This window comes from Pygocentrus nattereri, chromosome 3 (genome assembly GCF_015220715.1).
Source record: "Pygocentrus nattereri isolate fPygNat1 chromosome 3, fPygNat1.pri, whole genome shotgun sequence".
Taxonomy (NCBI): domain Eukaryota; kingdom Metazoa; phylum Chordata; class Actinopteri; order Characiformes; family Serrasalmidae; genus Pygocentrus; species Pygocentrus nattereri.
In genome coordinates this window covers 8,379,712-8,393,897 of record NC_051213.1, presented here as the reverse complement: position 1 = coordinate 8,393,897, position 14,186 = coordinate 8,379,712, and the positions used below count along the sequence as shown (strand labels likewise).

General features: G+C 39.8%; 1 protein-coding gene across 1 annotated transcript in view; it reads left to right on the top strand.

Moving 5' to 3' along the window:
• Window positions 1-12,899, top strand: part of trpc1 (transient receptor potential cation channel, subfamily C, member 1) — a 50,894-nt gene extending 37,995 nt beyond the window's left edge. Inside the window, exons 9-13 of the mRNA XM_017705267.2 lie at window positions 1,722-1,871; window positions 9,205-9,395; window positions 9,643-9,844; window positions 11,822-12,016; window positions 12,355-12,899. Coding sequence (XP_017560756.1) covers window positions 1,722-1,871; window positions 9,205-9,395; window positions 9,643-9,844; window positions 11,822-12,016; window positions 12,355-12,582 — 966 coding nt within the window. The 3' untranslated portion in view covers window positions 12,583-12,899. The remainder of the gene's footprint in view (window positions 1-1,721; window positions 1,872-9,204; window positions 9,396-9,642; window positions 9,845-11,821; window positions 12,017-12,354) is intronic.
• The last annotated feature ends 1,287 nt before the right edge of the window (window positions 12,900-14,186 follow it).

Here is a 14,186-nt window from a genome sequence, read left to right as displayed (position 1 = left end):
AATGTTCAGAAGAGACATTTTGTCCTTTCATCAAAAATAAGACCACCGTGGGAGATATTTAATGCCCAGTATGTCTCAGTGTGTGCTGATGCCCTAGTATAGATTAAAATGTAAACGAAAACACAGATTACTTTGCTCTGCTTTAAGCTTTAGCTTAGCTTTAGCAGCTTTACTCTCGTCTCCGCCAGAAAACATTCCTCAAAACTAGAACAGTTTCTTGTAAAATGTCTCTCAACGTTCGACTGATTTACGAGGCTGAAGTCGCTTCTCGTTTGAATTTTCCGGTTCCACCTTAAATTTTGATGATGCGCCGAATGTAACTGTGGCACCATTTAAGATGGAACAGGAAAATTCGGAAGAGAAGCGAGTTCATTTTCGCAACTTTTTAGACAGAGACCGTCTCTAGTTGCAGATTTCATGCATCACAGATCCAATTGCGCTTCTTATAAATGCGAATGAATCCACGTAACCGGTGCTTTCGTGCTATGCTGCACACTGTGCAGCCGAGATTCAGCGAAAAATATTGTAAATCTCGAAAAATATTGTACTGACACAATGACATCAAACCCCCCAGTGCAAGACCAAATCTGGAGTTATAAAATCACTCAAGAAAGCGGGCAGGACGGCGTGGACATCCATCATCACTGGATCTTATTTCACCGTAACTGCGCATTTTCTCGCAAATGAGCGGCAGCAACATCTCATGAGCTCCAAACAAAAGCAGTGAATGAGAGTCTTCCAGTTCACTCACCACATCACGTCCATTTGTCTTATTAATAAAAGATATTGGAAGTAAGTTCTTTAAAGATCATTACAAATATTTAGTTTTAAAACTACCAAGTACTCAGACAATAAGAAAATAGAAATCCTGTAGAGAAAAAAGATGCGTCGATGTGTATAAAAAAATGCACTGTTTTCATGTCACTACTGAAACACAGAGAGGTTTAGTCTGAAGGCAGAGCCTTATTGTAGCTACGGCCCTGCATTTTAGAGCAGGAAATGAGACTGCATCCCTGTCCCTCATGACCACAAGGTGAGCAGTTGGATCCTATTGTTTTTTAAACAAATGTGTACCAAAGTTTGAAGATCAATGTGGAACATTAAAAATGGTCACTACTGAAACATATTTTCTGCAATTTTTATATTCATTTTGTTTTTGTTATTGAAAAATATGTTTATGCATGTACATCTGTGCAGGGTCATGTACTGGCTAATGTTTTTGAGTTGTGCTAAAAAGTAGCTGAAATTGTCACGACTGTAGTGTTATGATTGTTTGGGTGGTGACAAAATGTTCAGTCATTTGTTTTAATAAAGTGAACATAATTAATACAGTGAATGGGCATAGGGGTAATTTTAAAAAAATAGTTTTAGCCTAAACTCCAAGTCTGTTAAAAGTTAACAATGAGTTTTGAACTTTTACTATTTTAAGGTATTGCAAACCAGCAAAAACAATATTAATTTACTGCTGGTCAGCAACTGCAAGGTCATAGGATCAAATCCTACAACTGGCTGGGTGTTTCTGGTTGGGCCCTCTGGCAAGGCACTGAGCCCACCACTGCACCAATTAGTGCTGCTGTGTTACTTTCCTCCTGGGTGTGTTTTACAGCCTAATGACAGATTTCTCTCATCATAGATTAGAATAGATTCAATGAGGTGTAAAATAAAAGCATGTTTTTCAGGCAGTGTACAGAAACTGATGTGTTGGGTGTGTGTTGTTTCAGTTTAAGAATGTACAAGGGATTGAGCGGAAGCACTGGGATGCATCTCACCCTATCCTGGTAGCAGAGGGGCTTTTTGCCTTTGCCAATGTGCTGAGTTACCTGCGCCTCTTCTTCATGTACACCACCAGCTCCATCCTTGGCCCTTTACAGGTAAATGCCAACTCCTCAGTTCATATACAGGGCACCACTTACACCTCTGTTTAGATACAGGGACCACCAATCCCTCTATTTACATACAGAGCACAACCAATACTTCTGTTCATATACAGGGACCACCAACACCTCTGTTCATATACAGGGAACCACCTGCCTTTGTGTATATATAGAGGACCATCAGCACATCTATTTATATACAGGGCACCACCAGTGTTGCTATTTATATACAATGGACACTATGAGTCCAAGCAACACAAAAAATGTAGGGCTGAATCCTTGAAAAAAAATAAAGACAATGTGTTTCCGTTTTTAAGGGTCTCAAAAGTCCAATAGTTTTTTTTATTGGCTGATATCATTTTATATATTTTTTTTGTTGTTGTTTTTGTAGTGCACTAGTTATAACTGTTAGCTGTGAAATACAACTGTCTGTTCTCAAAAGTCACATTTCTTAAATTCCGAGAAACAGAAACTTCATCAGAAGTGTAGTGGTAGGAGAGGCAGCCAGTAACTGGAAGGTTGTCGGTTCAAGTCCCAGGGATGACCAAGTATTCCTGGTTGTGTCCTTGGACACTATGTTTCTCTTTTTTAAACAATACACACACACACACACACCCACACACACACACATATATACATACATATACTGCATTTCTGGACCCTCCATTTTGACTCTGCTTCTGCAGTCTCTCATTAGTCAACAGCTCTCCACAGTGCCAACTACAGGATTTATTAGCTGACTAGACAACCTCTCACTGTCAGACTCTTGTGCAGCACTGCCTCTTATTTAGCCATCAGATATTCACCTCGAGCCAGCAACAATACTTGGCTCGGAGATGCAATATTGAGTCCTGTGGCAGCTTATATTGGAAAAGATGTGTGCAGTCATTTCAGGGGAATGTTATTAGGGTTCAGGAACACTATGAACATGATTTAGCTTGTGTTTCAGCTACAGAAGAGGCAGGACAGATGCCAGCTTGGTGATTCAGCAGATCCAGCCAGTATTATTGCTTGTAAATCAAGGCTTCTTTATAGCTAAATAGTATAGTCCCGTTGATGGTTCTCTTAATACAGACAGGATAATGAGCCAGAGAAAATGGCTGTTTCTTTGACCACTGTTTTGGTTATGTAATGCCCACAGGCCCAGCTGTTAACTAGATGGATTCCAGAGAAAACAACTGTTTTTCCTATCCGTCAGATGGAGTACTCTGGCTATTCTTCTCACTTTCCATTGTTCTCTTGTGTGCTTTTTCTGTGGCAGTTCTTCTGGTGTCTGTTCTTCATTTGTCTCTCAAGTTCACGCACAAAATACTGCCATTGCTTGGAGTTCTGCGTTCCGCTTGATGCTGATTTGTAGCAAAAAATCTGACACTGACTGTGTAGGCTCAGGCTTCAAAGCCTCTCTATCACTCCCTCTTTTCTCTGTCGCTGCCTATCAAAACAAGGGGAAGCTATTACATAAAGTACCAGTGGAGCTGCATTGATGAGATCATCCTTTTCTCAGGACTGTTTGCAGTGATTTTAAAAGGGCTCATATTCTATATACATGCATACACACTTTTCCTCTATATTTTCCGCACGTGACATTTGTGTGGTATATGTACCAAAAACAAATTTTACATGACCATTTTCTGACCTCTCTTTAAAATTAAACATGCTGTTTTTGTTACTGTGCCTTTATGTCGATATGTAAATTCTGATTGGCTGGTCTGTATTGTGGTTCATTCAGAAAACAGTCCAGGCTGTAACATTCCTTATATAGTCAGGGCAAGTCGGCAGGGCTAAAGTGCTCTCTACTGAATAGGCAGATACACTATATTTCCAAAAGTATTCGCTCGTCTGCCTTCACACGCATATGAACTTGAGTGACCCCATTCTTAATCCATAGGGTTTATTATGATGTTAGCCCACCCTTTGCAGCTATAACAGCCTCAACTCTTCTGGGAAGGCTTTCCACAAGGTTTAGGAGTGTTTTGACCATTCTTCCAGAAGTGCATTTGTGAAGTCAGACACTGATGTTGGACGAGAAGGCCTAACTCACAGTCTGTGCTCTAATTCATCCCAAAGATGTTCTATGGGGTTGACGTCTGGACTCTGTGCAGGCCAGTCAAGTTCTTGCACACCAAATTCGCTCATCCATGTCTTTTTTAACCTTGCTTTGTGCACTGGTGCGCAGTCATGTTGGAGCAGGAAGGGGCCGCCCCAAACTTTTCCCACAAAGTTGGGAGCATGTAATTGTCCAAAGTCTCTAGGTCTGCTGAAGCATTGAGTTCCTTTCACTGGAACTAAGGGGCCGAGCCCGACTCCTGAGTAACAACCCCACATCATGATCCCCCCTCCACCAAACTTTACACTTGGCACAATGCAGTCAGACAAGTACCGTCTCCTGTCAACCGCCACACCCAGACTCATCCATCGGATTGCCAGATGGAGAAGCGTGATTGGACACTCCAGAGAACACGTCTCCACTGCTCTACAGTCCTGTGACAGCGCTTTACACCACTGCATTCAACACTTTGCATTGTGCTTGGTTATGTAAGGCTTGGATGCAGCTGCTCAGCCATGGAAACCCATTCCATGAAGCTCTCTACGCTGTTCTTGAGCTGATCTGAAGGTCACATGAAGTTTGGAGGTCTGTAGTGATTGACTCTGCAGAAAGTTGGTGCTCCTCAGCATCTGCTGACCTCGCTCTGTCATTTTACGTGGCCGACCACTTCGTGGTTGAGTTGCTGTCGTTCCCAATCGCTTCCACTTTGTTATAATCCCACTGACAGTTGACTGTGGAATATTTAGTAGTGAGGAAATTTCACGACTGGACTTGTTGCACAGGTGGTGTCCGATCACGGCACCACGCTGGAACTCACTGAGCTCCTGAGAGCGACCCATTCTTTCACTAATGGCTGTAGAAGCAGTCTGCAGGCCTAGGGGCTCGGCTTTATACACCTGAGACCATGGAAGTGATTTGAACACTTGAATTTGTTAATTTATTATTTCATATTCAAAGAGGAATTCCAGCATCATTGAATCACTGAGATATAAATACAGTTGTTCTGAGTGGTTTGGTGTGAAAAGGTTCATTGCAGAGAAATGTAACCATTCTTCCAAGTCTGAGGAAACCCCCAGTGGTTTCCTGTTAAATTCTGGGTAAAGCTATTCAGCAGGAAAATGCTAATCACTTCTGACTAACTGTGTGGTCACTGGGAGTTGAAGCTACAGTATCTTCCTGCTACTCTGTTTGTGTGGTGGGCCAGAAGTCAGCCATTATTCCGACTGCTTAACCCTTTAATGTGTGGACGGTTCTTCAGCTGTTTGTGCGTACACTCTTAAAAAGGATGGTGCTTCAAGGGTCCTTTAATAAAGTAAATGGTTCTATACAGAACCATGCGAATTCAAAGAACCCCTTGCACGATTAAAGGGTTCTTATAGATGGAAAATTTGCATGAATATGCTTTAGATGGTTCTTCTATTGTTACAAGCTTGACACCGTAACAACAGAAGAAGCCTTTTTATGTGCTATATAGAACTCTTTTCAAATATGTTCTATATAGAGCCATCTACAGCAAATTCTCCGGTGTTTCTATAGCCTCTGAAAGGGTTCTTCTGTTACAAGCTTGACACTGTAAATAGAAGAACCCTTTTGGGTGCTGTATAGAACCAACTATAGCAAATTTTTTAAGAGTGTACTTCAAGTTCTTAGTGACACGCCACTTACTGACTGCCATAAACGTCCATAATAGTGCAAATTCTAAATATATACAGTACTGTGCAAGTCAAAGAAACCAGATTTAAAGCTTTGTCTGGACACTGCTTATTCTAACATTGAAGTAAATCAGGGCAGCTGGAATCATAGGGGTAAGATGGCATTTGAACCACAACTTTTGTAAGCACTGGGGTAACAATCCACCACTTTCTGATTGAGTTGAAGACACTTACATCATAAACAAATTCAACTACACAGAGTGCTGACCAATAGATGTGAACATAGAGACAGTCAAACTCATCAAAACTTCCATTTCAGCTGGGAGGTGGGACATTAATCAGTTATTTGTAGCTTCCTAATATTCTACTAATTATCTGTAACCCGTGAAGTTCTACAGACTCAAACAGTCCATACAGAATGTAGATAAAGTGTTAGTGTAATTGTCCTAGCTCTAGACTTCTAAGTCTACATCGATATGTCTCAGTGAGGGGGACCCTTCGCATTCCAGCACAGCTGTGTGGACGATACGCCGCGGTCAGTACGCCACATCCCGCTGTCTGCTGCTAAATCACACTGCTGCAGACCAGGCTTGTGAAAGATTAGCTGTGGAAACTGTTCACTGGGGAGTTCAGCGTGACAGGAATATGAATCACACGAATGAAGGCGTACTCACTCAAAAACAGTGCAGCCATTACAGCCTAAATCCTCTACACAGGACACCAAGGAATCCGTGAATTCATCTTATCACGGTTCTCCAGAAACACTGGCGAACCTGTGTCTGTGGCAGAGTGATCAACAGAGGTCTTCAAAATAAAGGTGCCTAAATGCTTCTTGGCTTGGATGTGCAGTTCTCACAGAATGTTATTACACAAAAAGCAAAATAGCCCCCAAAGAAAACATTTTCTTTGTATCAGCATTACATATAAAACTCTGAATACATGTAGGTTCACTGGTGGTCTGGGATAGTAAAAAATGCATCTTGTGTTGTAGACATTGTGACCCCTTATTCCCATCACCATCACTGTAATGAAATCTGAGTCTTTACAATGAACTATATACTAAACCACTCTGAGGCTACGTTCATATTACAAGCCTCGTTGCTCAAATCCAATTTTTTGCTCAAATCCGATCTCTGACACGACGGTTCACACTGGTTTAGGTAAGTGATTCATATTTGTCATTAATGTGAACGAGCTGGTGTCCTGAAATGACCCACACGAGCTCATCCTACTCAATAATGTCACGTGACTGCATCAGCACAAACTAACGAGCAGAACGAGCTTCACTAGATAATTAACTCTGATCAGCTCTCAGCTTCATTATTAGAGCCAGACGAAGGACAAAAAGGTGAGATGAGCTGCTTTTCCACCGTTTACTGGCTTTAACTTCTTTTCGGCACTGCTGTCATGGTAATGATGGCGCACGTGCAGTGGGGAAAAAAGCCCATGAATTCCGATCTGAGCATCACATTTGGTGGTCACATGGCCACAAATCAGATATGTATCCAATCTGGGACCACATATGAAAGGTCGGATTTGAAAACATCAGATCTGAGTCACATTAGGGCAAAAAATTTAATTTGTGCCACTAAAACCTGGTTTTAGTCCTAGTTTTGAAAAAAAAAATTGAGTTCCCATTTAATCCTGTTAAAATGGTTCTTGTCTTGTTCTAAAATTGCTTCTTTGTCTTCAAATCCAGACCTTGAATGCAGTTTCTGGTCTTGGATATTGTAATCACTGGAAACTGGATTCAAGGTCTGGATTTGAAGACCTCTGTTCTATGATATCACTCCAAAGAAGCTTTTTTTAGCATCATCATTTTTAAGAGCGTCTGGAGGAAGGCAGTTCTTCGTCTGTATGTGTCTGGTTCTTTGTAAATGAGTGTTTAACTCTGTTGGTTGTGTCTGAGAGACTGTAGAAACATGTCCCTGGCCTTTGCCTTATTGCTGGACTGACCAATGTTTACCTGAAAAGACTGGTTCAGTAAAGGGAGGGCTGTTTCTGACATTTAGGGTTGGTTAATGATACCATGCAGCACAAGAAAAATACATAAACATGTTTGCTTTTCGATGATGAGTTGCTCTACCCAGTCATGTTGGATACTCCCAAAATAAGTGGATACACAACAGCAGTAAACATCAGTCCAAAGATAGCTGCTCTGATTAGCTCCTCAGGAGGGAAATGAGGAAAAACAAACAGAACTCTTTAATTAAGCCTCATCAGAGTGTAAGTGTTAACTGTTAATGATTAGAGATGTGTTGAGATGTTGGACTGACAAGTGCCTGATACTTTCAAACGTGGCGTTGTCTATGTAAACAGTAGCTCACAACTTGCATGGTTTCTCAATGAGAATGTTTTCCCTTTAAAATGGACAGTAAACAGCAGAAGCCGAACTGAGAAACTGTGTCAAAACCTTGTATCTCCCAAATGGCAAAAAAAATATTAATAATAATGTTTATAATTCAGGACTATTTGCATGACCATTCAAAAGTTTGGAATAATTTCTGAGTTTTCTTCTTCCTATGATTAGGAGTATTATTTTATTATTATTTAATAAAAATTTGCAACATTATTCTTCCTACAGCTTTGGAGCTAGAACCCAAAATTTTGCACGGTCATAGGATGTACACCCAAATAGGTTGTTTGAGCTTTTTTAACCAATTTGGCTTATGGTAGCAATCAATGGGGGAATGCTCAACATCCTGAAACTGATTATATATTATATAGTGCTTATAACTGCTACCTCCATAGTCAGTATAGAATCTGTAGACAAATGTTTTTTCATTAAAGTATGCTAACAACACTAGCACCCACCTGGGATACCATAGCAAAGGCCTAGCAGCACATTAGCAACCACTTCCTATATCACTGCACTGGCCTAGAAGCACATCAGCATCTAGCAGTGCCCTAGCAACAAATAAGCAACCATTTGAGATAGCATAGTAATGCCTAGCAATACTTATGCAGCTACCGGAGATACCATTGCAACAGCCTAGCAACACTGTTGCAACCACCAAGCAACACCCTAACAACGAACTGGAATAGCATGGCAACAACATAGCAATAGTACAGTAACTATGTGTAATTACTATATAAACACAATTATCAAAAATAGTCAACAGTTTTCTGTAACTGCTTTAACTTTTGAAGCTTTATTAGTTGGCTTTGTCAAGCCAAATTAAAGTTCATTCACAAGCTTTCCCCGTTGAATTAAACAACAATAACTTGTACAGTGTGGATTTAAATATCAAAATATTTTAGATGTTTTAATATTTTAAGAATCCTTTGAACAGACAAGTTATGCAATGATAGAAAATATATTTATCTATAATTCTAATTATCTATTTACAGTTATTTTTTGTCAAGTTATCTTCCTTGAGATTTAATTTCCACTTTTTAAGTATGATGAATTCTGGATATTAATTGTGCTTGATGCTTTCTAGTGTCCTACAACTTATTTGAAAGCTATGAAGTTGCATAGGACAGACATAATCGTAACACCGTATACTTATTTGCAACAGGTTTTATATCATTGAAAGCATTGCTTTTAAATGACATATAGTTGCTGCTGATTTAAAAGTTAGCACCAAATAAAGCATTTGTAATGTCTTCTATATTTGTGTGGCTGTAGATCTCTATGGGTCAGATGCTGCAGGAGTTTGGGAAGTTTCTGGGCCTGTTCCTGCTGGTGCTCTTCTCCTTTACCATTGGCCTGACGCAACTCTACGGAAAAGACAAGAAGGATACGTTCCAGAGCAAGGATGACAGTAAAGACTGCGAAGGCATATTCTGCGAGCAGCAGAGCAACGACGCCTTCCACACGTACTTCATCGCATTTCCGCACTTTTCTGAACTTTTCGGCACATTTTCCATTAAAAACTTTTTATGCCCTTTTTACTCAGATAGCAGTGCTGGGTTCTCTCAAACTGAAGGATAGTTAATTACTTAGGAATCCAGTGAATTTAGAAGTATAATTACATAAGCTAAGGATACATCAAAATATCTTGCATTGAATACATGTAAACCGTATCTTTTTGGAAGCTTTGACCTTTTTCTCTCTCTTGTCTAGGTTTATGGGGACGTGTTACGCCCTGTTCTGGTATATCTTCTCCCTGGCCCATGTGGCACTCTTTGTGACCAGAATCAGCTACACGGAGGAGCTGCGTTCATTCGTGGGAGCCCTCATCGTTGGTACATATAACATTGTTGTGGTGATCGTTCTCACCAAGCTTCTGGTGGCCATGCTGCATAAGAGCTTCAGACAGATTGCGGTGAGTGAACTGAGGTTTAAATGAGTAAAATGAGTAATTCACTTCACAGTATATGCTATTAATAATAATAATAATAATAATAATAATAATAATAATAATAATAATAATGAAGATAATAATAATAATAATAATACACAGAACATCAAGAACAAACACAGCAGTACTGAGACAGACAATATTTAGTGAGGACATAAAAGATCTTCAGGGGCTCTTTACTAAAGACACCCTTTGCATGATTTTGCATTGTGAAAGGGTTCTTCTGATTGATGATGAATGAAAGGTATGTAGTTCTATGTAGAATCTTTTTCGTCTGTTTTAACTTGACATTGTAACAGTAGAAGAACCCTTTTTTGGTGCTATATAGAACCATTTTCAAAAAGGTTCTATATAGAATCACATACGACACATTTTCCATCAATCTGAAGAATCTTTTCATGATGCAAAGAAGTCTTTAATCATGCAACAGGTTCTTTGAGTGTTCATAGTTCTACATAGAAGTTTTAAGATTAGATTTGAATGTAAGGAGAGAATTAGACTTTTGGAGCTTGCAGAGGGAGAGCATTTTAGGGACAAGGAGCAAATCTCAAATACCTGTCCTGTGCAAATGAAGTCATGTAAACCCAGCTACGTTAGCTTTTAATGGGGCAGTCGTGGGCTGGAGCTTAGGGAACCAGCCCTGTGACTGGAAGGTTGCTGGTTCAATCCCCATAGATGACAGTACGTGACTGAGGTGTCCTTGATCAAGACACCTAACCCCCCACTGCTCCCCAGGTGCTGCGGATAGGGCTGCCCACTGCTATAGGCAAATATGCTCACTGCCCCCTAGTGTGTGTGTGCTTACTTGTGTGTATGTGGTGTGTCTCTACATGGATGCGGAGGTGAAATTTCCCCGTTGTGGGACTACAAAGGGTCACTTAACATAACTTAATTAAGCTAACCAGAAAATAGCATTTGCTCAACAGAGGAAAATCACTTTACACCGAGCTTTTGACATGCATGATTTGGAAAATCTCTGTTTTGGAAGTTTCAAAGTTGGCAAGTATACTTTATTAAGCAGACATGCCCAAGACGACTTGCTGTTCAATTTGCTGTTTCCTCTTTTTTTAAATTTTTAAATCTTTCTCATTTCACGGTTTTGAATCTATCAAAGCTTTCCACAAGCCTTGCAATTTTCAGGAAGAGCAATTATTCACATCCTTCTTTTTTATTCCACCATTCATAGACTTCTTTAAAGTACTGTAAGGTTAACAGCTTTCTATCTGAAATTCATTTTAAATTATACAAATTGAAAATTGATTTTAACTTACATAAACTACTAATTCCAAAGTAAAGTATTATAGAGTTCTGCTACTGTAGAAAAGAGGACTATTAGGTGTTATGTTGTTGTCTTAGTTTATGTGTAAATGTTATCTAGGTTATTTAGTGTAGGGAGCTGGGGGGGGGTCGAAGTGTGTTGCTAGAGGTAACCTCTGCCCTAGTTCAGTGCTCCACATGTGCCCCTTTCTGCCAGTGCATTTAATAAAGGCCACTTGTAGCAGAAGCATGGCTACCCCTGCGTTTGTTCGTCTGTCAATGCTACTGTATAATGTACATGCTTGAAATGAGCTAAAAATGGAATTAGTGAGTAAAATATCAGTAAAATAATCTTTATACTTTGTAGTCAAATATACTGTTATCATTTACAGCAGGGATGCTCAATCCTGGCTCTGGACATCTACCACCCTAACCTGGCTATAGTATTCAGATATATTCAAAAGCCTTCATCACCTGAATCGTGTGTTAGATTAGGGTAAAACTAAACCCTACAGGGTGGCAGATCTTCAGGACCAGGATTGGGAACCCTTGATTTACAGTGTAGGTTTACACTTTTGGATAAAAGGTTTTTGGACTTAGTTTTCATGGTCTTGGCGTGCTGGATTATGTTTTGTTGAGAAACTTTGCATTCTGGTTTTAATACTGTTTTCTGACTGCTTCCAGAACCATGAGGATAAGGAGTGGAAGTTTGCCCGGGCCAAGCTTTGGCTGAGCTACTTTGATGACAAGTGCACGTTGCCTCCACCCTTTAACATTCTTCCCTCTCCAAAGACGCTCTGCTACCTGGTGACCAGCCTGAGTAAATGGATTTGCTCCCACACCTCCACGGGCAAGGTCAAGCGTCAGAACAGCCTCAAGGTGCGTTACAGTCAGCCTAGCAGGACAGGATTCTGGCTGTGCCGTATTACCATAATCCCATTTATTATCTGTTACTATTGCGTTTTGACGTGTAGTCTGTTGTGATGTTATTGTTTAACAAGAAAAAGATTAGTCAGGTGTTCAAAGCTAATACCTAGCAAACATCCTCAGGAGGTCAAGGCTTCTGCTGGGTAGAGTTTAATCTACTCAAGAAAGAAAAGAGAACCACGCTTCCTTCCAGCTTCTCTTACCTTCATCACATCCATGATTAGATAAGCCCAGGCAGTTTTGATGGTATGATTTTGCTCATCTGGTCGTGGGGGATGTTGATTTTGCAGGAGTGGCGGAACCTAAAGCAGAAGAGAGACGAGAACTACCAGAAGATCATGTGTTGCCTGGTGCATCGCTACCTGACGTCCACACGGCAGAAGTTGCAAAGCACGGACCAGGCTACGGTGGAGAACCTCAACGACCTACGACAGGACCTGTCCAAATTTCGCAATGAGATGAGGGACCTCCTTGGCTTTCGCACCTCCAAATATGCCATGTTCTACCCCAGAAGCTAAGCTATGCCCTGCCTCTGAAACTGACCTAGCATGCTTGGAAACGTTTCTTTTTCTTCTTCTTATCTTGCTTTGGAAGACACAGGGAGACAGTGAGGTCCTGGGACTCTACTGGAATTTTATTATATTTATTCTACACACCAAAGCCAGATTCAGAACTTGCGATGTAATATTCCTCCATCCCACTTGTTTTCTAAAAGCGTTGCTTGTTTTTGACTAAAAGACTGTATTAAAGGTTTATGAAAAAAATTCTTACCTTCTCTTGAAATGTCAACTCAAATTAAATAACTGTTGCATCCAAAGTTTTGGATGGAAAAATGCAGAGGCGTCCAGGCAGCATGATGATTTTCCTGTTCTGGTCCAGCTTATGCTTATGGGGGGAAACATGAAGTCTCACTGATGTTGATAGCAGACTGAAGTGTGACTTCAACCTAACAGATTGCTGTCAAACCCTCTGGATCCTTCTCCAGAGTCATTTTTTTAAGGTGTGTAAGCTCTGCCAAGGCTGAATCTGAATTTATGTGGGAATAGTAGAACTTGTTGCAGTAGTTATCTTTCAGACCTTTTTGGATATTTCAGGATACTCACTTTATATTTAGCTAGATTAATAAACAGCAAATATCTAAATCTAGAAATGTTAAACAAAAAAATGAAATATTTCATAAAAAATGTTTCTTATAGTAATCAAAACTGAATTTGAGAATTTGAAAAATGGACATTAAGTAAAAGGTATTTATTTTTAATGTCAGTGAAGCAGGAAACATATTTAACAAATAATTAATAAAAAACAAAAAAAAAGTGTCCAGTCTTTACTTTTCTGCACCTACTGCCTCTTCCACCCTCCAAAAAAGCTGCTCACAAAGCTTTCCTTTCAAAGAGACACCGACATTTACAAAAGCAACTACCCAGATGTGTCAACGCTATGGGTCTTAAAGGATGTGTAGCTGTCAAGAAGCCTTTACCAAGAAAGGAAATGGATAAAAAGTTAGCTCTAGAACACCAAAAATAGACAACGAGATGTAGAGCGAGGTTTTATAGACTGTTGAGTCCAATTTTTAAAATTGGGATTATTTGGATTGTGAGAAGCAGGACATGCAACCAACATCTAAGACTGAACTTTAGAGGTGTGGAAAAATATTCCTGCAGATTTCTCAGAAAAACTGAAAGAACATCTCCTGAAAAGAATGGAAGTTATAATAAAGGTAAAGTTTGGACACATTAAATACTGACATATTTTTTGTCAAATATGGGTTTGGTTAAATATGGGTTTCTGCTTTGTTCTCACACTGAAAATTGAATAACTTAACATTCTGTTTTGATGAATTAAATAAATAAAGGGTGGCTTCTGACTTTTGGACAATCATGTATATAACACATCTTAATTAATTGATAACTACTTTGAAAAATGATACTGCTATTCTAGACCTATCAAAGGGAAAATACTGCAAGCAGTTCAAGATGTTAGTAAAAAAAGCCATAACTGTTTTCTGAGTTGGCAGAACAGAGGAATATTTGCCGTTATCATCCCATTCTGCAATTTAACATTATCATCTAGCACTCTGTTTTGACTATATTTCCCTCATCATTTGTTTCGGAAATGCTCCTGA